Genomic DNA, 25,430 nt, shown 5'->3' on the forward strand with positions numbered 1-25,430 from the left:
CGCGGGGAGATGGCGGCGAGAGGGAGCATCAGCGCCACCCCTCTACGAGCAGCAAGAGCCTCAGCAATGGGGCACGCCGTTTGCCTTTCGGCTCCGTCGCTGAGGCTTTTGCTGCTCGTGGAGGGGAAGGTGCCAATGCCCAAAGCCTCAGCGACGTTTGGCTGCCAGGGGGGTGGGGAGGAGAAAATCCTCCCCCCCCTCCAGGAGCAGCAAAAGCCTAAGTGACGGATCGCGCCGTTTGCCTTTCGGCTCCGTCGCTGAGGCTTTTGCTGCTCGTGGAGGGGGGGTTGGCGGTGCCGATGCCAAATGCTTTCCCTCCGCGGTGGGGGGTGGAGGGCAGGCGCAGTCAGCCCCAGGAGACAAAGAGGGAATGAGAGAAAGGAAAGAGACAGAAAGGGAGGGAGAGAAAGAACAAGTGAGAGATAGAAAGGATAGAGAGAAAGGGAATGAGAGAAAGGAAAGAGAGAGAAAGGGAGGGAGAGAAGGAATGAGGGAAAAAGGGAGGAAGAGAGAGAAATGAGAAACATGAGAGAGAAAAGGGGGAAAGACAGGAGAAGTACCCAGAAATGAGACAGTGGTATAAATTTCAGGAGGGATGATTGATGATTGACTGTACAGGTATTTATAAGGGGATGTTACATGGGATTGTATATATGAGGGTTAGGGTTATTTATGTATGTATGTATGTATGTATGTATGTATGTATGTATGTATGTATGTATGTATGTATTCATTCATTCATTCATTCATTCATTCATTCATTCATTTATTTATTTATTAGATTTGTGTCATTTTGGTTGGTGGTGTGCCCCAGAATTTTGTAAATGTAAAAAATGTGCCGCGGCTCAAAAAAGGTTGAAAATCACTGCACTAGCTGATCTGAGCTTGCCCTAGAACGTGGGTGTCAAACTCACTGCATCACTTTGCGGTCACGTTTCATGATGTTTCCCTTTCGTGGAGCTAGGGTGGGTGTGGCCTGTGCATGACGCATCAGGCCTGTAGGCTGCCACTTTGACACTCATACCCTAGATCAGTGATGCCGAACCTATGGCACAGGTGTCACAGCTGGCAAGTGGAGCATTATCTGATGGCACCTGAGCCGTTGCCCTAGCTCAGCTCCAATGTGCATGTGTGTGCCGGCCAGCTGATTTTTGGCTCACCTGGAGGCTCTGGGAGGGCATTTTCGGCTTCCGGAGAGTCGCTGGGAAGATGGGGGAGGGCACTTTTGCCCTCCCCAGACTCCAGAGAAGCCTCTGGAACCTGGGGAGGCTAAAAACAGGCCTAACAGGCCCACCAGAGGTTGGGAAATGGGCTATTTCAGGCCTCCAGAGGGTTTCGGGGGGGGGGGGCATTTTTGCTATCTTCGTGCATTTAATTATGGGTGTGGCACTCACGCATGCACAATTGGAGTTAAAGCCCAGATCTCTTCAAGATTTATTTATTTATTTATTTATTTATTAGATTTGTATGCCGCCCCTCTCCATAGACTCGGGGCGGCTCACAACAACAATAAAACAATTCAAGACAAATCTAATAATTTAAAAACATTTAAAAATCCTGTTATTAAAGCAGAGATACACACAAACATACCATACATGAATTGTATAGGCCCGGGGGAGATGTCTCAATTCTGCCATGCCTGACGGCAGAAGTGGATTTTAAGGGGTTTACAAAGGCAAGGAGGGTGGGAGCAGATCTAATCTCAGGGGGCAGCTGGTTCCAGAGGGTCGAGATCACCACAGAGAAGGGTCTTCCCCTGGGACCCGCCAAACAACATTGTTTAGTCTACACAGGACCCGGAGAAGGCCAACTCTGTGGGACCTAATCGGTCGCTAGGATTCGTGCGGCAGAAGGCAGTCCCGGAGATATTCTGGTCCGATGCCATGAAGGGCTTTATAGGTCATAACCAACACTTTGAATTGTGACCGGAAATTGATCGGCCCATGATTGCTCTCACAATGATGCCAAGGTTGGGAAGCACTGCCCTAGATAATTGGAAAACCTTTTTAATATAGGAAGTTTCTAAGAGTAGTCATACCAGTGGTCCATTGTTTACTTCCCCATCAACCAGGATGGAGGTCTTGAGGAGGAGGGGGGATGCCTCCACAGCCTCCCCATGTGTACCTGCACATTAGCCAGAGAAATGGTGCTAAGCCAGGGAGACTTTCAAGAGGTGGGGAAACCCTCAGGGGCAAAAGCTGGGTAATGTGTGCTTTGCCTATCAGTGATACCTACCATAATGCTGGTCAGGGATATTGCTTATTGCAGGCTGGATGTTTTAGGAGAGATCTTCATTTAGTTGGCCATACATTGATTTTTTTTCTGGCTCGATTTCCTTTACAAGTAAGATTCTCGCCCATAGATGACATCAACCTATGAGCAAATATCGGATCACATGTGAAACCCTCCGTAGATATTATAGCATTCTTTCCAACTGGGTGTAGCAGCATATTGTCAGGGCCAACTCTCAAAATATTCACAGACTGTGCCTCTTGACAGTGGAATCTAATCAATGTGTCGTGTCAAAACATTTTTTTAACAAATCCTGCAAATAATAATAACAATTACAGCAGTAGCAACAGCAGCAACAGAGTTGGAAGGGACCTTGGAGGTCTTCTAGTCCAACCCCTTGCTTAGGCAGGAAACCCTACACTACTCCAGACAGATGGTTATCCAACATCTGCTTAAAAACTTCCATTGTCAGGGCATTCACAACTTCTGGAGGCAAGCTGTTCCACTGGTCAACTGTTTTGACTGTCAGGAAATTTCTCCTTCATTCTAAGTTACTTTTCTCCTTATTTAGTTTCCACCCATTGCTTCTTGTTGTATCCTCAGGTGCTTTGGAGAATAGGTTGACTCCTTCTTCTTTGTGGCAACCCCTGAGATATTGGAACACTGCTATCATGTCTCCCCTGGTCCTTCTTTTTATTAAACTAACCATGCCCAGTTCCTGCAACCGTTCTTCATACGTTTTAGCCTCCAGGCCCCTAATCATCTTTGTCGCTCTTTTCTGCACTTTTTCTAGAGTCTCAACATCCTTTTTGCATCCTAGCGACCAAAACTGAATGCAGTATTCCAAAGGTGGCCTTACCAAGGCCTTATAAAGTGGTATCCTCTCAATAACAGGAGAAAACATTGAAATAGATCCACACTTGATAAAATGGGGACACATCCTTAGTTGTTTGCTCTGGTTGAGGCCAGAGAACCTATAATGAATTTGTAACAATCTAGAAAGCATAGAAACATAAAAGATTGAAGGCAGGAAAAAACCTCACGGTCCATCTAGTCCGGCCTTATACTATTTCCTGTATTTTATCTTAGGATGGATATATGTTTATCCCAGGCATGTTTAAATTCAGTGACTGTGGATTTACCAACCACGTCTGCTGGAAGTTTCTTCCAAGCATCTACTACTCTTTCAGCAAAATAATATTTTCTCACGTTGCTTCTGATCTTTCCCCCAGCTAACCTCAGATTGTGCCCCCTTGTTCTTGGGTTCACTTTGCTATTAAAAACACTTCCCTCTTGAACCTTATTTAACCCTTTAACATATTTAAATGTTTTGATCATGTCCCACCCCCCTTTCCCTTCTGTTCTCCAGACCAGTGTTTCCCAACCTTGGCAAACTTGAAGATATCTGGACTTCAACTCCCAGAATTCCCCAGCCAGCATTCGCTGGCTGGGGAATTCTGGGAGTTGAAGTCCAAATATCTTCAAGTTGCCAAGTTTGGGAAACACTGCTCCAGACTATACAGATTGAGTTCGATCTCTGTTTAAAAACCCATGTGTTTATAAATATCCCTGCTTTCCAGCCTTCCTTCCCCATGTGAAAGGATGGATAGGGACTTCAAAAGCCTGGTCAACCATTAAGACAGGGAACAGATTCTCCTAGCACATCCTGGCCAGCTAAACTTCCCCCATCTCCACACCCATATTTACTCATGGGGAGGTGGGAGATAGGAAAAGGCCCTTGCAGAATGTGCCCAGTTCTGTAGCTTGAAATCTGCTTCGCATGATAATACGGTATACAAATGAGTGATGCACTATCTCCCTGAGAAAAGAATGCTCTGTGTCGGCAATTGGTATTCAGCAGGCACCCTGAATGCTACTGTTCAGCCATTTGTTATGCAAAGGACTCATTGTCGGGTATATGTCCATAATTCCCCTCTCTTTGATAACGTGCCAGCTTGCTCTTTGTTTGCTCTCACGCCAATCCGAGCACTCCTCCAACAAAGGCTGGCTGGAGAATACTTTTACCAGAAGTAAAACTTAGCTTGCTTTTGATTATTGTATCAGATCACACTGGAGCATCAACAACAACAACAACAACAACAAAAAGTGGTTGTAAAAGAAGGCTGGCTTTTTGGAGAGTAAGTAGTAGGTCCAAGAGGAATTTAGTGCCTTCCCAAATTCTGTTAAATAAAGTTCAGGAGGGAAGTGTTTTTAATTGGAAAGTGAACACAAGAACAGGTTAGTTGGGGGAAAGATCAGAAGCAATGCGAGAAAATATTTAGGGGATTTAGGGGTAGTGATTTCTGACAGTCTCAAAATGGGTGAGCAGTGTGGTCGGGCGGTAGGAAAAGCAAGTAGGATGCTTGGCTGCATAGCTAGAGGTATAACAAGCAGGAAGAGGGAGATTGTGATCCCCTTATATAGAGCACTGGTGAGACCACATTTGGAATACTGTGTTCAGTTCTGGAGACCTCACCTATAAAAAGATATTGACAAAATTGAACGGGTCCAAAGATGGGCTACAAGAATGGTGGCAGGTCTTAAGCATAAAAATTATCAGGAAAGACTTAATGAACTCACTGTATAGTCTGGAGGACAGAAGGAAAAGGGGGGACATGATCGAAACATTTAAATATGTCAAAGGGTTAAATAAGGTCCAGGAGGGAAGTGTTTTTAATAGGAAAGTGAACACAAGAACAAGGGGACACAATCTGAAGTTAGTTGGGGGAAAGATCAAAAGCAACGTGAGAAAATATTATTTTACTGAAAGAGTAGTAGATCCTTGGAACAAACTTCCAGCAGACGTGGTAGATAAATCCACAGTAACTGAATTTAAACATGCCTGGGATAAACATATATCAATTGTAAGATAAAATACAGGAAATAGTATAAGGGCAGACTAGATGGACCATAAGGTCTTTTTCTGCCGTCAGTCTTCTATGTTTCTATGTTTCTAATATTATTTTACTGAAAGAGTCATAGATGATTGGAACAAACTTCCAGCAGACGTGGTTGATAAATCCACAATAACTGAATTTAAACATGCCTGGGATAAATGTATATCCACCCTAAGATAAAATACAAGAAATAGTATAAGGGCAGACTAGATGGACCATGAGGTCTTTTTCTGCCGTCAGTCTTCTATATTTCTACGTCCGGCTTTCAAAGTTTGTGGTCCATACAGAGCTGCATTTTAAATGTTCCTGCTTCCTAAACAAAGCAGCACCATAAATGGGAGAATTAGAAATATGTAGGATTCATATCTAACAAGAGGAAAGGCTTTTGATCTGGGTAAGAAAATGCATTTTTTTTTTGAGTTAAGGAATCAGTGACTTTGCTTACTGCTTTTAAAAAAAAAACTTTTGTAGCCAGCATTTTTCTTTGGTGGGTGCAGGTGTTTGGAAGATGCCTTTTAATTTCCTGAAAGGGGTCAGTAGAAGGATAAGTGCAGCTTTTTTCTATTTTGCTCTGGAATGACGTTATCCTGTTTTACTAAATTAAACTACCAGCTTTGAGGAAGTGCCTTGCATGAATCCAACCAATTTTGGCTTAGTCAGTAAAACCATGATTTGAATGTCTAAATCCAGACAGTGTCAAGGATATTATCAGCTTTCATGGCATCTCACAGTTGTCAGTATTTAGTAACTGTCAGTAGCAGCTATCTGGGGCTCAGCCTTGGTAACATTGAGTGACTGGCTCGCACAATGTTTTATGGAACAGTTTGTTTAGCGAGCCACAGTTCTTTCCTATCGCAGGAAGAAATCATAAATTTTAGTTTATAAGCCTCAATACGCTAAATCAAAACCGTTCACCTTCATTCAAATGTGAGCCTGAGCTCCATGGAAGAAAAGCACAATATTGAAACAATACATATTAAAGAATTGAGGAAAACGAACAGCCCGTTCTCACCATCTCAGGAATATTTTTCCATTTATTTTCCACAATGCGCTGTTTTCTTTCAGTCCAAACAGTATTTATCTACGAGCATCGGTTTCACTATCTCAAAAGGTTGGCATTGAAAAGCTTTGTGGTTAAGTATCATTGAATTTAAAAGTGTAGATGTGTCCTGCTGGATAGGGGGTTGTGCAGCACAAAGGCAAAGTTGCACGCACAAAAACAAAACTGGAAAGATAAGGAAGTTCCAGGAGAGTACAGTGGTACCTCTACTTACAAACTTAATTCATTCCATGAACAGGTTCTTAAGTAGAAAAGTTTGTAAGAAGAAGCAATTTTTCCCATAGGAATCAATGTAAAAGCAAATAATGTGTGCGATTGGGGAAACCACAGGGAGGGTTGAGGCCCTGTTTCCTCCCAGGAGATTCCTAGAGAGGCCCCATGGAGGCTTCCCCCTGCCTTTTCCGGCCCTGTTTCCTCCCAGGAGATTCCTAGAGAGGCCCCACGGAGGCTTCTCCCTGCCTTTTCCGGCCCTGTTTCCTCCCAGGAGATTCCTAGAGAGGCCCCATGGAGGCTTCCCCCTGCCTTTTCCGGCCCTGTTTCCTCCCAGGAGATTCCTAGAGAGGCCCCACAGAGGCTTCTCCCCATCTTTTCTGGCTCTGTTTCCTCCCAGGACATTCCAAGAGAGGCCCCACGGAGGCTTCCCCCTGCCTTTTCTGGCCCTGTTTCCTCCCAGGAGATTCCTAGAGAGGCCCCACGGAGGCTTCTCCCTGCCTTTTCTGGCCCTGTTTCCTCCCAGGAGATTCCTAGAGAGGCCCCACGGAGGCTTCCTAGATTAGGCCACATTTCTCCAACATTCCGTGGCTTGCACTGGCTGCCGATCAGTTTCCGATCACAATTCAAAGTGTTGGTAATGACCTTTAAAGCCCTACATGGCATCGGACCAGAATACCTCCAGAACCGCTTTCTACCGCACGAATCCCAGTGGCTGATAAGGTCCCACAGAGTTGGCCTTCTCCGGGTCCCGTCAACTAAACAATGTCGTTTGGCGGGCCCCAGGGGAAGAGCCTTCTCTGTGGCGGCCCTGGCCCTCTGGAATCAACTCCCCCCAGAGATTAGAACTGCCCCCACCCTCCTTGTCTTTCGCAAATTACTTAAGACCCACCTATATCGCCAGTCATGGGGGAACTGAGTCACCTCCCCCAGGCTTTTATATTTCATGTTTGGTATGTGTGTGCTGCATGGTTTTAAATGATGGGGTTTTATATGTTTTTTAATATTAGATTTGTTTCATTGTTATATTGTTTTATTATTGTTGTGAGCCACCTCGAGTCTTCAGGTTACAAGTGGTGTGCCACAAGGGTCTGTTCTGGGTCCTAATCTTTTTAATATGTTTGTGAGTGACATAGGGGAAGGTCTGGTAGGGAAGGTTTGCCTATTTGCCGATGACTCTAAAGTGTGCAATAGGGTTGATATTCCTGGAGGGGTCTGTAATATGGTAAATGATTTAGCTTTACTAGATAAATGGTCAAAGCAATGGAAACTGCAGTTTAATGTTTCCAAATGTAAAATAATGCACTTGGGGAAAAGGAATCCTCAATCTGAGTATTGCATTGGCAGTTCTGTGTTAGCAAAAACTTCAGAAGAGAAGGATTTAGGGGTAGTGATTTCTGACAGTCTCAAAATGGGTGAGCAGTGTGGTTGGGCGGTAGGAAAAGCAAGTAGGATGCTTGGCTGCATAGCTAGAGGTATAACAAGCAGGAAGAGGGAGATTGTGATCCCCTTATATAGAGCGCTGGTGAGACCACATTTGGAATACAGTGATCCCCCGCTCGTTGCGAGGGTTCCGTTCCAGGAGCCCCCGCAACGAGCGGGTTTTCGCGAAGTAGCGATGCGGAAGTAAAAACACCGTCTGCGCATGTGCAGACGGTGTTTTTACTCCCACAGCGCTAGCGAGGAGCCGAAGATTGGGGGCGGGGCGGCTGTTTGCCGCCGGCATGGAGGGCTTCCTAGCAGCCCCCCAAACCCGGGTTGGGGGTCCGGGGGGCGCTGGCTCTCGGCGCTTTTGAGCTGAGTCCGGAAGCGAATTCGCTTCCGGACTCAGCTCAAAACCGGCGATACCAAGCGGCAAGGAACGGCTTGTCTCGGCGCTTTCGAGCTGACAGCTCAAAAGCGCCGAGACAAGCCGTTCCTTGCCGCTTGCTATCGGCGCTTTTGAGCTGAGTCCGGGAGCGAATTCGCTCCCGGACTCAGCTCAAAAGCGGCGAGAATGAACGGCGTGGGCGGGCGAAGGGCGGGCGGCAGCGAGGAGTTTGCGTGGGCGGTGGGGAAACTCCTCGCTGACGCCAGCAAGAGGGGGAAGACCCAGGGAAGCCGCTGCCATCTACGCATGCGTGCCCGGCACGCATGCGTAGATGGTATTTTTGACTTCCGGGTTGAAAAATAGCGAAGTACCCTGTTCGCAATGGTTGGGGACGCAATAAACGGGGGATCACTGTACTGTGTTCAGTTCTGGAGACCTCACCTACAAAAAGATATTGACAAAATTGAACAGGTCCAAAGACGGGCTACAAGAATGGTGGAAGGTGTTAAGTATAAAACGTATCAGGAAAGACTTAATGAACTCAATCTGTATAGTCTGGAAGACAGAAGGAAAAGGGGGGACATGATCGAAACATTTAAATATGTTAAAGGGTTAAATAGGGTTCAGGAGGGAAGTGTTTTTAATAGGAAAGTGAACACAAGAACAAGGGGACACAATCTGAAGTTAGTTGGGGGAAAGATCAAAGGCAACATGAGAAAATATTATTTTACTGAAAGAATAGTAGATCCTTGGAACAAACTTCCAGCAGACGTGGTTGGTAAATCCACAGTAACTGAATTTAAACATGCCTGGGATAAACATATATCCATCCTAAGATAAAATATAGAAAATAGCATAAGGGCAGACTAGATGGACCATGAGGTCTTTTTCTGCCGTCAGTCTTCTATGTTTCTGTGTTTCACAGAAACACAGCGGCATACAAATCTAATAAATTGTTGTTGTTGTTGTTGTTGTTGTTGTTGTTGTTATTATTATTATTATTATTATTATTATTATTATTATTTCTTCCTCTCAACTATTTTCAGGAACATGTCCAACTATGAGGTATCTTCTTCTCAAACGATCAGCTCTCCACAGCGGTCTAAGCGAGTGAAAGAAAACACCCCTCCTCGTTGTGCAGTGGTGCACAACAGCCCAGCCTGTAGCACCTCTGTCACATGTGGGTGGGGAGATGGACCTTCTAGTACCACAAGGGAACGGCAGAGGCAAACGATAGTCATCCCTGACACCCCCAGCCCCACAGTCAGTGTTATCACAATCAGCAGTGACACCGACGAGGAAGAGGAAAAGAAGCACGCACCCACAAGGTAAGCTGATAATCCTATTTGTGGGTCCGCAGAAATATTTTATTTTATTTCTTTATTTTGTCCAATGCACAATACATATAGAAGAGAATAGACATGAGGTAATATATATAAAGAAAAATATAAAATAGAGGAGAAGATATATGAAAGGAAGAAAATATATATGATATATGAGATAAAGGGAAGACAATTTGACAGGGGACGAAAGGCACACTAGTGCACTTATGTACGCCCCTTACTGACCTCTTAGGAACCTGGAGAGGTCAATTGTGGATAGTCTAAGGGAGAAATGTTGGGGGTTAGGGGTTGACGCTATTGAGTCCGGTAATGAGTTCCACGCTTCGACAATTCGATTGTTAAAGTCATATTTTTTACAGTCAAGTTTGTAAGCGGTTAATATTAAGTTTGAATCTGTTGCGTGCTCTTGTGTTGTTGCGGTTGATTTTGGGAAGATAATGCTTAGAGGTTCAGCAATAGCAGAAGAATATGTAGGTATGCACCATTTTAGAGTTATTTATCACTGAACCACCAGCTAATATTTGTCACGCAGTTGAACCAATCCATTGATTTTAGTTAATCACAGCTTCTCTTTTAGCTAGCAATAGGATTTAGACTTATATACTGTTTCCCAGTGCTTTGCAGTCCTCTTTAACCAGTTTATGTCCATATATATATATAAGCAGAGTAATGCAGTAGGACTAGATAAGATATCAGAATATATTGTGGCAATTATTGAACCAGATAAATGATGTTTTGTAGAAAACAATAGTTTACTCTTCAGTGAAAAATATCTTCAGTCTTGTATTTATAGGAATTTTACATCAGCTATACAGTGATCCCTCGATTTTCGCGATCTCGATTTTCGCGAAACGCTATATCGCGATTTTTCCCACCCGATGATGTCACTCTCTTCCTTCCTTTCTCATCTTTCTTTCTCTCTCTCTTTCTCTCTCTTGCTTCTTCCTCTCACACTCTCTTCCTCCCTCTCTCATCTCTTTCTTTCCGTCTCTCTCTTTCTCTATCTCTCCCCCTCTTGCTGGCGGGCGGTGGGCGGGGCGGGCGAGCGGGGGCATCAGCGAGGAGCCGGGGTTTCCCCTTTGCGTGGGCGGCGGGGAAACCCCGATCTTCGTCTGCTCGCTGCTGCTGCGCTGCCGAGCAGATCAGCTGCTGGGCGGCCGCAGCAGCAGCGAGCAGACGAAGATCGGGGTTTCCCCGCCGCCCACGCAAAGGGGAAAGCCCGATTCGGCTCCTCGCTGCTGCCGCCGAGCAGCAGCGAGCAGACGAAGATCGGGGTTTCCCCGCCGCCCACGCAAACTCCACCATCTGCGCATGCGCGGCCATGGAAAAAGGGCGCGCATGCGCAGATGGTGTTTTTACTTCCGCAACCCTACATCGTGAAAAATCGATTATCGCGAGGGGTCTTGGAACGGAACCCTCGCGATAATCGAGGGATCACTGTATTCAGCTTACTTACCGGTAGATATTCAACCAATCCAGGTTACAAGTAGATACTAAACCAATACAGGTTTCTTTGTATCACTATCATAGTTCTACTCAGTATTAAACTCACGCTCAAACTGCTCCAGCCAGCCAACTAACAATCACCATCAACAGCAAACGACCACAAGGGATCATGGTGGAGTTGATTTGCATCTTATAATGCTCTGGCCCAATCACATTGCAGTTCACACCCAATGACTTAGCATTAGCTTGCTTACATTCTATCTTTTACCTTATATGGTAATACAATGAAGTATCACCCAGGATTGCTAAGCCTGACAGTTTACAGGATGAGCCACAGTGATACAGTGGTAAAGTGTAGTACTGCAAGCTACTTCTGCTGACTGCTGTCTGTCTGCAGTTTGGCAGTTCAAATCTCACCAGGCTCAAGGTTGACTCAGCCTTCCAAATTTATTTATTTATTTATTTGATTTATTTATTTGATCTCCTTAGACTCAGGGCGGCTTACAACATGTTAGCAATAGCACTTTTTTAAACAGAGCCAGCATATTGCCCCCACAATCCAGGTCCTCATTTTACCCACCTCGGAAGGATGGGAGGCTGAGTCAACCTTGAGCCAGTGATGAGATTTGAACCACTGACCTGCAGATCTAGCAGTCAGCTTTAGTGGCCTGCAGTACTGCCCTCTACCCATTGCGCCAAATCTTTCTGAGGTGGGTAAAATTGTTGGCGATAACATGCTGACTCTGTAAACCGCTTGGAGAGGGGTTAAAGCACTATAAAGCAGTATATAAGTCTAAGTGCTATTGCCATTGCTACAGAATCAACATATTGCCCCCAACAATCTGTGTCCTCAGTTTGTTAGGAACTTGACTTTAAAATGTCTTTGGATGTTGCATGGATCTCACATTTTTAGCAAGGCCTTTTCTGCTCAATATACATATTTTCCATTATCTGTTCACTTTGGTGCACAGTTTTTAAAAGATTTAAACTGTATCATAAAAAAAGTGAAATGATTTCTGGACTATAAAAAAGATTTGGAAAATCTTGGGGAAGTCTTGTTTCCCCTAGGTTGATCAACTGAGTCTACACATTCTAGATAAGTGATTGTATTCCATGTAAACAGGCAGCCGAGAAGACTGCATATGGCATTGCAATATTATTCCCTGATTATTGGAGATTGGGCATACAGATCCTACTTTATAAGAGATAATTCAGTATTGTTAAATTTCCTGGACAATTTCTGAACTTTTGTAAAATTAGCCCAGATCTTTTAAAAATCTAAATCAGGTCTTTAATCTGATTTGTGAGAAAGACAAACATACCAAAGTTGATAAACTTTTTTAATTTAAAAGATACATTTCAGATTTCATAAGATTTGGATATTGCCACAGTTGTGCCACAGTAACACTTTTGATTTTTAAAAAAGGATGTCTCCTGAAGTCATACTTGATTTCTGGTAATTACATGGATATAAGCATGCAGTTTTCCTTGCCTTTTTTCAGGATTTTTTTTCAAATTTCCCAACCTAGCTAAAACCCGAATATTCCCCATAGAACGCTTAGAAAAACTAAACAGTTTTACCAACTCTTGTCCTTAATGCTGTTTAATTTTTCTAAACCATGACAAGTTCAAAACATGTAAAAAAAATATTTTGTAACTGATATAAAATACAGACATATACATTTGTAATTATTTTTAATAACTTTAAGCTATTCAATATTTCTGGAATGCAAGCACCCGAGGCAGAAAATAATATCCAATAGAAAAATGGAAATAAAATATTACAATAAGCTTTTGGTTTCAATATAGGGCAATCCATCTATATATTAAAGTAATCAGTATATTAAAAATAGAGCTATAGCAATAAGCATTCTTATATAAAACATATCCGTTATTTATGGCAGCATTCCTAATTCAACATTTCTTAGGAAATAAATTTAGTAAGTTCTACATTTATATAAAGAGGTTAGAATAATAGAGAAACTGCCAATCACAATTTGAGTACAAGTGAAATCTTAGGCTCATATTAGAAAAGTTACTTTTTTTCATCAACAGTGCTATTTTACTCATGTTTATATACATGTTATTTATGTATAATGGAGATAAAGTGTACAAAGGAATTAATGCATACAGAGCTAAAGTAAGTTGATGGAGCTGAGAATTTGGTTCTGAATAAGTAAGCATAGGAACAGGTTAACTATGCTTTAATCCATCATTTTACCTATACATTTTAACCAATAAACATTTTATAGATAATCAATTCTCATGATCTGAAAAACAGTAGGGAAAGAAGTCTTTGTGTAATAAAGACAGCCTTGTGTTCTAGTCTAACATAGTAAAAGCGCGCCATCTAATGGAGAAAAGTATTAGTGTATTGTACAACTAAAGACTACAGGTATTTTGATTTTAAATGGGTATAATTCACTTGCTGATCAATAAATTAGTGACCAAATTCCAGGTATGTGTTTTATAAATACAAATTATTTATCAAGATTAGGTTTCTGGGACTGTGTCCAGAGACAGTCAAAGTAAATCACAATATCAAAATGCTGATATGTATGATGTGTTATAACACAAAGCGCATAATTCCCAATGTCTGATGCAAGGACATAAAGTGCGACGTTGTGTAATGATGATATAATTATGCCATCCTTTGCTCCATAAATTATTACAGTTTCTCTTTAGTAGCCTCATAGTGTGAAAACAGGACTGTTCAGAAAGGCCTTTAAGAAGGAATGAGACCATGCTCCCTCAAAATGCTGATGTGTCAGAATCAGTGAATGTAATTATATTAATTGGTGTTGGTTTTTTATTCTTATTCTATTTATACTATAAGGTTCTCTGGAAGTGGAGTGTCATATAGGTTGTAGCAATAAAACTCAATATTTAGAAGTTAGATATCAGATATTAGATTTACCACAATTCTGCTAGCCTTTTTTTTTTGTAAGACCTTGAAGATGTTTCTTCATTGCTTATTTGACCCCTATGACAATCATTAAGTGTTGTACAGTGTTCCCTCGATTTTCGCGAGTTCGAACTTTGCGGAACGTCTACACCACGGTTTTTATTAATTAAAAAATACTTCGTGGTTTTCCCCCCTATACCACGGTTTTTCCCACCTGATGACGTTATATGTCATTGCCAAACTTTCGTCTGCCTTTAAAAAACATTTTTAAAAATAAACTTTAATAAATAAACATGGTGATTAATAATCTAAATGGTTGCTAAGGGAATGGGAAATTGTAATTTAGGGTTTTAAAGTGTTAATGGAAGGCTTGGGATACTGTTCATAACCAAAAACAGTGTATTTACTTCCGCATCTCTACTTCGCGGAAATTCGACTTTCGCGGGCGGTCTCAGAACGCATCCCCCACGAAAATCGAGGGAACACTGTACCTCATGATTCTTGACAAATGGATCTTTTTCTTTTATGTACGCTGAGAGCATATGCACCAAGACAAATTCCTTGTGTGTCCAATCACACTTGGCCAATAAAATTCTATTCTATTCTATTCTATTCTATTCTATACTATACTATACTACACTACACTACACTACACTACACTACACTACACTACACTACACTACACTATACTATACTATGTACCACTGAGATGGAGCTCTGGATGGGTGGCTGAGGCCCTGTCACGGTTGTGTTCATTGTTGTCTTGGCTAATCTTTTATTTCAGCTGCTGTCTATGTTATTGATTAGTTTGTTATATTTGGGGTGGGCTTCAAAATTTTTAGCAAGGGGTTCTTTATTTATTTTATTATTTGTTTTATTTATTAGATTTGTATGCCGCCCCTTTCCGTAGACTCGGGGCGGCTCACAATAAAACAATTCATAACAAATCTAATAATTTACAATTTAAAAATTTAAAGTAGTTAAGAAAACCCCATTTTTTAAGCAGACATACCTACAAACATACCATACATAAATTATATCTCAATTCCCCCATGCCTGACGACAAAGGTGGGTTTTGAGGAGTTTACAAAAGGCAAGGTTGCTATGTGAGCGCGGCCTAGTCAGTCTCCTACACCATAGCAACGTGGTGTTTTTTGCCCTCCTAGGGCTTTGGAGGCCCTCTGGAGGCGAGAAATAGGACTGTTTCTGGCCTTCCCAAATTTCCAGGAGGTCCGGTTTTTTGCCCTTCCCGAGCCTCCGCATGCATTTTATGTTTATCTGCATTCAAAACAGGTTGCGTGGGAACTCCTGGGAGGGTGGACAAGGGGAATGAGTGAAATGAAATGAATAAATAAATAAATACTTTCTTGCCTATTGGGCAAAAGTTATTAATTCCCAGTGGAAGAAACAATGTGAGACTATGATAGGAAAATTATGGACTGGGAATAGTTCACAAGAATGCCAAACACTGAGAGATTTGAAACTGAAAAAACAACACACATTAATAATATTACCATAATCTCATAATCAGAATCATAATTTATAGTTTTCCGCTGGTAGCATAAGGTGACAGGAATCCTGGGTTTCCTCTTCATTTAGCATTTCCAAAACAACTTATGAAATATTGAACTCAACGGTAGAGGTTGACACACTGTCCAGGGATTACTATGGTCAAGAGGAGTTGCGAATCTCATGGGTCCCATGAGGTTTGCAACTCCTCTTGACCATAGTAATCTCTGGACAGCATGTGATAGCTCGTCTATTTATTTCAAAGACAACTGGATGATGATTGCAGATTGCCCAGATAAACCTCCATTGCAATCTAGCTCGAACATTCCTGAAAATCAATTTTCCGATGTTCCACATTTAAGGAAAAAAAATAACGAACTATTCACACAAAGTGGGAGAAAAACTGTACAGTATATTCTTTCTGTGATATACCCTCCCTATTCTGTCTAATTACTTTACCCAGCGAACCCATCAGTCTCAATATAATAATATTTTGTCTGAGTTGAATAGTAGACCTTTTGAAGGTTGTACCTTGTACCTAATGCAGGGATAGACAGAGAAACCCTATTTTTGAAGGTCTTGAAGCCCTCTTTATATTTTTAAAGTGTTTTGGTTTTCAAGGACCATATTTATTATTTACTTTGACTTCTATGCCGCCCAATCCCAAAGGACTCAGGGAGGCTTACCACACTATAAAATTACAATAACAGCAACAATAATAAGAAGTCGAGAAAAAGGAACTAATATCTAAAATCCTAATTTCAACAGCATACACACTATAGTCATTCATATAGATCCAAGTGATGCAATGATACGGTGTTTTATAAATTTTCGAAGGTGGCAGATGAAAAGATTATTAGGATGGAAATGGATATAGGTTTAACAAATCCTTTTCCATTGCTGAGAAACAGATTATACCAGCTCAGTCTGGAAGTGCTCCAGAAGCTGTAAATGGAGGCCAGAGGGTCACATGCTGGCTGTGAGGCTGTACTTGCTGAGGTCCAGAAATACTTATGTTTCAAAGATCCATTCCTTGCATTTAACAAGCAGAAGAAGCTGAAACGAATCTTTTAGAAAGAGAAGGGAAAATATAAACATCCGGGTCCACCTTCTGCCTCACGAATCCCAGCGACCGGTTAGGTCCCACAGAGTCGGTCTTCTTCGGGTCCCGTCAACTAAACAATGTCGTCTGGCGGGACCCAGGGGAAGAGCCTTCTCTCTGGTGGCCCCGATCCTCTGGAACCAGCTCCCCCCGGAGATCAGAATTGCCCCCATCCTCCTTGCCTTTCGTAAGCCTCTTAAAACCCACCTCTGTCGTCAGGCTTGAGGGAACTGAACTACCCTTTTCCCCCTAGGCCTATACAATTCATGCATGGTATGTTTGTGTGTATGTTTGGTTTTAATAAGGGTTTTTTAATTATTTTAAACATTAGATTTGTTACATGCTGTTTATTACTGTTGTTAGTCGCCCCAAGTCTACGAAGAGGGGCGGCATACAAATCTAGTAAGTAAGTAAGTACGTACGTACGTACGTAAGTAAAGAAAGAAAGAAAAAGAAAGAAAGAAAGTAAGTAAGTAAGTAAGTAAGTAAGTAAGTTTTGGGATGCAGAAAAATCTGCAAAATATTTCTGTGAGATGAGCGTTTCCATTTTAATGTTTCCTTGGAGAAATATATTTAGAATGCATAGTTTACAGAGTTTTGAGAACCAGAACCACTACTTCTATTATTTCAGTGTCATTACCTGTTTCTAAATCTTAAAGTTATATACAATTATATAGCTCAGCCAGGAAGGCTTCTCTGGGGGGCTAATAAATAAAATTCAAACAAGTAGGTCAGAAGAATGGCAGAACATTGGAAACAAATGGAATCAGCTCCCCCTCGGAGATTAGGGCTGCCCTGACCCTCCTTGCCTTTCGAAACTTTTGAAAACTCATCTATGTCGCCAGGCATGGAGGAATTGATATATCCTTAGCTGTCTTGACTTTATGTATGGTGTTTTTAAAACAGTTTTAACATTTAAAGTAAAATATGAAGGACCTAAACAAAAATAAAGAAGAGAAGTATGTTTCATGCTTTCCCCAAAAAACAGAATTCCTGAAAGGTTTTGGAGACACCATTATTGCTCAACTAATAGCAGCATTTTGTCATGGTTCATTGAAAAAAATTATTTAGCTTTGACTTTTTAAATTTGAAGCAGCATGTTTTTAAAATCCAACCATTCTTTGTATTCTTGGTGGTTTAGCTTGTGTGAAGCGAGGTCAAGCTCTGGCTTAAAAACCTTGTTTGTTAACTGAACCACAAGTAATTTATTTGTTATATATAACTAAACTTTAAAATAATAGGCATAAAAACTATTCAGCAAAGTGTGCCGCATTCCTCGGACAATCATTCTTTTAAAAACCTTTAAAATAGCTACCTATATATTTAATTCTACTCACATACATGTAACTGAAGACATTAAGAAAAAGCTTTAAAAAGAAAAACTAGAATGTCCACCAACATATTTATTTGCTGAGTTCCTTATCCACAATTATTGTCAGCATTCTATAAAAAATATTATTGTCATAGCAACACAATGCTACTGGGAAAACATTGCTCGGTTTTCCTGTAGTCAAGCCCAGAGTCCGTTTGGGAGTGGAGCCATTTGAGCAAATTTTTACACAGCTGATCACCTTCAAAACTAAATCAAAATGCGGCGGATGAGCAAAAGCCTGCCTGGTATCAGACAACAAAGCAGAGAGAGTCCCACATAGTATCAATGCATTTTATTCAATAGACTGGTAGCATAGCATGAGATTTGTTGGTGTTAACTGTTTTGAACTCCTTTGATTCAATTACCAACAAATCCATGTGAACAGCATCTCAGTGTTCATGTTAACGATGAAGGCGAGATAATGACAAGACCTTCCCCAATGAGAGATTGCCCAAATTGGGACCTCCAAGAGCTCTGGTGTGGCCCTTGGAGCTCCTTCAAAGGTTGTTAGCAAATGGCGGTTTTGAGAGACTCAGAGAAAGTGAATGTGAATCTTGAGACAGAAATAACAGAAGAACAAAGTTGGAAGGGATGTTGGAAGTCGTCTAATCCTCTACTCTACACGAGCCAGGGTGGCGCAGCAGGTAGAGTGCTGTACTGCAGGCCACTGAAGCTGACTTGTAGATCTGAAGGTCAGCGGTTCAAATCTTATCACCAGCTCAAGGTTGACTCATCCTTCCATCCTTCCGAGGTGGGTAAAATGAGGACCTGGATTGTGGGGGCAATAGCCTTGCTCTTGCTCTGTTAAAAAAGTGCTATTGCTAACATGTTGTAAGCCGCCCTGACTCTATATGGGGCTACCTTTGAAAACCGTGCAGAATGCAGCTGCGAGAGCAATCATGGGCTTCCCCAAATATGCCCATGTTACACCAACACTCTGCAGTCTGCATTGGTTGCCGATCAGTTTCCGGTCACAATTCAAAGTGTTGGTTATAACCTATAAAGCCCTTCATGGCACCGGACCAGATTATCTCCGGGATCACCTTCTGCTGCACGAATCCCAGCGACCAGTTAGGTCCCACAGAGTGGGTCTTCTCCGGGTCCCGTCAACTAAACAATGTCGTTTGGCGGGACCCAGGGGAAGAGCCTTCTCTGTGGCGGCCCCGGCCCTCTGGAACCAACTCCCCCCAGAGATTAGAATTGCCTCCTCGCCTTTTGTAAGCTCCTTAAAACCCACCTCTGCCGTCAGGCATGGGGGAACTGAGATACTCTTTCCCCCTAGGCCTTTACAATTTATGCATGGTATGTTTGTATGTATGTTTGGTTTTATAATAAGGGGTTTTTTTAGTTGTTTTAATATTGGATTGTTACATGCTGTTTTTTATCACTGTTGTTAGCCGCCCCGAGTCTACGGAGAGGGGCGGCATACAAATCCAATTAATAATAATAATAATAATAATAATAATAATAATAATAATAATAACAACAACAACAACAACAATAATAATAACAATAATAATAATTGAATAAATAAATAAATAAATAAATAATACTTAAGCAGGAGATCCTGTACCATTTCAGACAAATTTGTCCAATCTCTTCCTAAAAACCTCCACTCACAATTTCTGAAAGAAAGACTTTCTACTGATTGTTCTCACTGTTGGGAAATTTATTCTTATTTCTATGTTGAGTCTCTTCTTGCTTAGTTTCCATCAGTAGCGGGTTGCAGCTGGTACAGCCCAATATGAAAATGGAGCTGACCGGCAGCCGGGCATATACGTTGGCACAAGATTCAGCTTCTGCTCATGATCTGGAAGCCAAAACTTGCACGAGGACACATGCGTGTGAGATTTTGGCAATTTTTTGGCAATTTTTTGCTTCCGTGCATGTGCGGAAGCAAAAATATTGGCGGAAATTGCTGAGATCTTGCTCACGCACATGTCCTCATGCAAGATTTGGCATCTGGCACATGTGCAAAAGCTGAATCTCATGCCAACATGCACACCCGCCGGACTCGTGCACACCTGTGCCGGTCACTCCGGAGCATTGCGGTAGGGCCAGCAAAGAGAAACGCCCATCTGGTTTCCATCCATTTTTTCCTGTTCTGCCTTAGGTGCTTTAGAGAAATAGGTCAACCCTTCTTCTTTGTAGTAAGACGAGGTGAAAGAAAGGGAAGAGTAATTATATTAATTACTGGGATTTAAAGAGCCTTGGAGGGAGATACAACTACTGGTTATGGGACACACAGCAGGCTTCCTGTCACATCATCACCATCTCCCCTGTCTCTCTGCAGCCACATTTCAACATCCATCCCCTGAAAGAATCAGCTTAGCAGAAGAACTGGCCTTGCCATTTATGTTGATGACCTAGTATAGGGGTAGGTAAAGTTGGTTCTTCTATGACATGTGGACTTCAATTCCCAGAATTCCTAAGCCAATCATGCTAGCTCAGAAATTCCGCGAGTTGAAGTCCACATGTCATAGAAGAGCCAACTTTGCCTACACCTGACCTAGTAGAATGGCAGGTCTTACCACTTTGTTTCATATTTTCTTTAAGGATGTGCTATTGAGAACATGACTGTTCTAATGTAGTTATAGGTTTAAAATGGAGGGTCTTCTCCCTCTCCTTTATATTTTATTATTTATTTATTTATTATTTATTAAATTTGTATGCCGCCCCTTTCCGAAGACTTGGAGCGGCTCACAACAATAATAGAAACAATATAACAGTGAAACAAATCTAATATTAAAAATAAAACATATATAAAACCCCAGCAATTAAAACCATACAACACATACATACCAAACATAAAATATAAAAGCCTGGGGGAGGGTGTCTCAGTTCCCCCATGCCTGGCAATATAGGTGGGTCTTGAGTTATTTGCGAAAGACAAGGAGGGTGGGGGGCCGTTCTAATCTCTGGGGGTAGTTGATTCCAGAGGGCTGGGGCCGCCACAGAGGAGGCTCTTCCCCTGAGACCTGCCAAACGACATTGTTTGGTCGACAGGACCCGGAGAAAGCCAACTCTGTGGGACCTTATCGGCCGCTGGGATTCGTGCAGTAGAAGACGGTTCCGGAGGTATATATAATAATTGAGAACTTTTAAAAATTAGTTAGAATATCAAATTAAAAAAAAGTATTTTCTCCCCTTAGGGTTAAAAAAATGATATAATATCCCCCACAGCAAAGAGAAGCAGAGATGGTTAAATTCAGGGCTGTAAAACTCATGGCCTGCAGGCTGGATCTGTCATCTGCTGGCCCTGGCCACACCCAGTGATATGTCACATGACAATGCTGTGATGGTGCGAGTTTGACACCCTTGGTTAAATTTATTATTTCATCCCAGAAATAGAAGATGGATGGATGGATGGATGGATGGATGGATGGATGGATGGATGGATGGATGGAAGGAAGGAAAGATAGATGGTAGATAGATAGATAGGTAGGTAGGTAGGTAGGTAGGTAGGTAGATAAGATAGATAGATAGATAGATAGATAGATAGATAGATAGATAGATAGATAGATAGATAGATAGATAGATAGATAGATAGATAGATAGATAGATAGATAGATCTCCTTGTTTCTATTCTGAAATTGGTTTGGGATTTTGTGCTTGCCATAAAAAAAATGAAAGTTTGATTTTGTTTTTATTAAACTAGGTGGGCTTATTGTTATAGAAATGGTTTGTATGTACTGTTGTGTAAAACCAGAAAGTTGTGATTATAATGTTATCTTCTACTGTGCTAAAGAGAGTCAGAAGTCGGTACCTCCCCCCCTTTTGTTTCTCCCTTCACACTATATCTCTTTTCCTTTCCCTACTACTTTTTCTTAGTTTTCCCTTATTTTTTTCACCTTTGTATTGTATACTTTGATAAACTAATTTAAAAAACCTGGAGAAAAAGAGACCTTGACTGTGCTTTTACCTGTCACCCGAGAGCAATATGTGACATAAAGATGTTATTTTATTTTACAGCCCCTTGTCTAAGCCAAGAAAAAACGTCATTAGCTGTGTAACTGTGCACGATTCCCCATATTCTGATTCCTCTGTCAACAACAGTCCATACGCAGTGCAACGGCGTGGAGGACACAATAATGGAAACAATTATGACACAAAGAGCGCACCAGAGTCACACTGTAATGGCAATCCTCGGACGATCATCGTACCACCGCTGAAAACCCAAGCCAGCGAAGTCTTAGTAGAATGTGATAGCTTGCTACCAGGTAAGTTGGCTGCATATCTTCAAGGAATAAAAACCCTTCAATTAAAGGTGGAATAATGGTTGTAGATAGCGTGCCGTGTTTGGAGACAAGAGAGTGTCTCTACATGGGGCTACCTTTGAAAAGTGTTCGGAAACTTCAGATCGTGCAGAATGCAGCTGCGAGAGCAATCATGGGCTTTCACAAATATGCCCATGTTACACCAACACTCCGCAGTCTGCATTGGTTGCCAATCAGTTTCCGGTCACAATTCAAAGTGTTGGTTATGACCTATAAAGCCCTTCATGGCACCGGACCAGATTATCTAAGGGACCGCCTTCTGCTGCACGAATCCCAGTGACCAGTTAGGTCCCACAGAGTGGGCCTTCTCCAGGTCCTGTCAACTAAACAATGTCATTTAGCGGGGCCCAGGGGATGAGCCTTCTCCGTGGCGGCCCCGGCCCTTTGGAACCAACTCCCTCCAGAGATTAGAATTGCCCCCACCCTCCTCGCCTTTCGTAAACTTCTTAAAATCCACCTCTGCCGTCAGGCATGGGGGAACTGAGATATTCTTTCCCCCTTTACAATTTACGCATGGTATGTCTGTATGTATGTTTGGTTTTTATAATAAGGGGTTTCTTAGTTATTTTAGGATTGGATTGTTACATGCTGTTTTTATCATTGTTGTTAGCCGCCCCGAGTCTACGGAGAGGGGCGGCATACAAATCCAATGAATGAATGAATGAATGAATGAATGAATGAATGAATGAATGAATGAATGAATGAATGAATGGAAACAGTCTTGTTTCCAGCCAAAAGATGATGTTGTAAAATGATGCCAAAACCAGAACTTCTTTCGGAAGCTTCTATCCATGTTAATTTTCTTTACCATCCTTATGACTATTGGCGGAGGCCTGGAAGACAGGCAGAAATGGGTAATAGATGGAAAATCTCCCCGAAACTGTCCATGCCTTTAATAGAGCCTCTGCCCACCTCTGCCTGAATGCAATAATAAATCTATCTTTTTCTACCTGCTCCCTTCTAGCCACTACCAGTCACCACTCATCTTCCTGTAAGTCGAAGTCCTCTAGCATTGTGACCTCCACCAGTGGTCACTCTTCAGGGAACTCATCTGGAGCCATTGCCTACAGGCAGCAGCGGCCGGGACCACACTTCCAGCAGCAGCAGCCTCTTAATCTCAGCCAGGTAAGCCTGGGATCAATAAGCCCACAAAGTCATGTAATAATCTCTGGATGTTACAATCCAAACCAAAGCAACTTAATTCCATAGAGATCAGTCGACTCAAAATTAGCTGTGTTAATCTGACTTCAAACACGGATCAAAAGTTAGAAAGAAGAAAAGTGGATGGGGTAGGAAGGAAACTGTTCATGCAAGAGCTGTGGACCTCAATAACTGAGTTATTGAACATGCTAAACCAAATACAGTTGTACCTCTACTTACGAACTTAATTCATTCCGTGACCAGGTTCTTAAGTAGAAAAGTTTGTAAGAAGAAGCAATTTTTCCCATAGGAATCAACGTAAAAGCAAATAATGTGTGCGATTGGAGAAACCACAGAGAGGGTGGAGGCCCTGTTTCCTCCCAGAAGATTCCTAGAGAGGCCCCACGGAGTCTTCTCCCCACCTTTTCCGGCCCTGTTTCCTCCCAGGAGATTCCTAGAGAGGCCTCACGGAGGCTTCTCCTTGCCTTTTCCAGCCCTGTTTCCTCCCAGGAGATTCCTAGAGAGGTCCCACAGAGGCTTCTCCCCACCTTTTCCAGCCCTGTTTCCTCCCAGGAGATTCTTACGTAATATTTCTCTTTCATTTTTTTTAAACTTTATTAATTTCATAAAAGTTAACAAACATACAAATAAACATTTAACATAAAATAGGGGCTACAATTTCCCCTCTTGTCATAGAAGTAAATTTTTTACAGAAAAAGAATACATTATTAATATCTTAAGTCAACATATTCATTTAAGTGAAAAGAAGAATTTTTGCTCAACCTTACTATAAAAAGTTTCATACGAAAACCGGAAGAGAAAAATAAAAATAAATCCTTTTAGTATATTTATAATTCTCATATAGGTTTTACATTTAACTTTTCTTCTTAGTTATCCATATATACACCTTATTCCAAATAATATAAAATTCTGATTTTAAAAAAATATTTTTTAAAAAAATATCTCTCTTTCATCTGGAATTTTCTTCAGCTTCCAATTTTGCTCCTTGCTTTTTGTACAGGCACAGCAACACCTTGCAACCGGCAGCCACCGACGGCAACAAGCTTACATCACTCCAACAATTGCTCAGGCACCCTATTCCTTCCCGCACAACAGTCCCAGCCATGGCACAGTCCATCCTCATTTGGCTGCAGCTGCTGCCGCCCACCTGCCTACTCAACCTCACCTGTACACCTATACAGCCCCCGCGGCTCTGGGTTCTACAGGCACCGTGGCCCATTTGGTGGCTTCCCAAGGCTCGGCTCGACACACCGTACAGCACGCTACGTATCCAGCCAGCATTGTCCACCAAGTTCCGGTCAGCATGGGGCCCCGTGTCCTTCCATCGCCCACAATCCACCCAAGTCAGTACCAAGCTCAGTTTGCCCATCAAACCTACATCAGTGCATCTCCAGCTTCTGTCTACACTGGATATCCCTTAAGTCCTACCAAGATCAACCAGTACCCCTACATCTAAACACTGGAATGAGGAAAACAAAACAAAAAAAGACATTTCAGCACACATTGAGAGGAACACGGCTGCTTTTTATAATACGGAAGAATGTCACAGGCAAATGAACAATGCAAACGGGAGACTCCGACAAAACTTGAACAAAGGAGACTTTTAAGGAAGAGAGCAGACAAAGGAAACGAGACACGTCCTTACACTTTTATTTAAAAAAAAGAAAAAAAAGAAAGAAAAAAAGCTAAAAAGAATGAAAAATAAAAATACAAAAAAAAAATCTGCAGCAAACCACATAATGGAAGAAACAGAAGGACCACCGTTGTCTGGTCCTGTTTTGGATTATTTCACCAAGAGACTTTTACAGATTATTTGATTACAGGAGACTCCGTTCAGGAATTTGTGGTTCAAATCTTCTAATTGCAAAGTTTCATAGGTGTTTGGGTATATTTTTTTTAATTAAAAGAAAGAAGCATACAAATTAGGGATTTATCCAGAATTTCAAAAGGGTTATGACTTTGTCTTTGCACTGGTTGCTGTAACCCAAAATAAAAACAAAAAAAATCCACAACGAAAAGCGTGATGTGTTTTCTGTTGGTAATGGAATGAACAAAAAGCCGAGAACTGTTTTGGATTATTCCAGCTCTCCCAATAAATCTAGAAGC

The 25,430-nt window shown here is 41.9% G+C and overlaps 1 protein-coding gene across 1 annotated transcript in view; it reads left to right on the top strand.

The window, feature by feature from the left end:
• Positions 1-25,342, top strand: part of HIPK2 (homeodomain interacting protein kinase 2) — a 240,934-nt gene extending 215,592 nt beyond the window's left edge. Inside the window, exons 12-15 of the mRNA XM_070756302.1 lie at positions 9,256-9,537; positions 21,859-22,106; positions 23,128-23,288; positions 24,325-25,342. Coding sequence (XP_070612403.1) covers positions 9,256-9,537; positions 21,859-22,106; positions 23,128-23,288; positions 24,325-24,780 — 1,147 coding nt within the window. The 3' untranslated portion in view covers positions 24,781-25,342. The remainder of the gene's footprint in view (positions 1-9,255; positions 9,538-21,858; positions 22,107-23,127; positions 23,289-24,324) is intronic.
• The last annotated feature ends 88 nt before the right edge of the window (positions 25,343-25,430 follow it).

This window comes from Erythrolamprus reginae, chromosome 6 (assembly GCF_031021105.1).
Source record: "Erythrolamprus reginae isolate rEryReg1 chromosome 6, rEryReg1.hap1, whole genome shotgun sequence".
Lineage (NCBI taxonomy): Eukaryota > Metazoa > Chordata > Lepidosauria > Squamata > Dipsadidae > Erythrolamprus > Erythrolamprus reginae.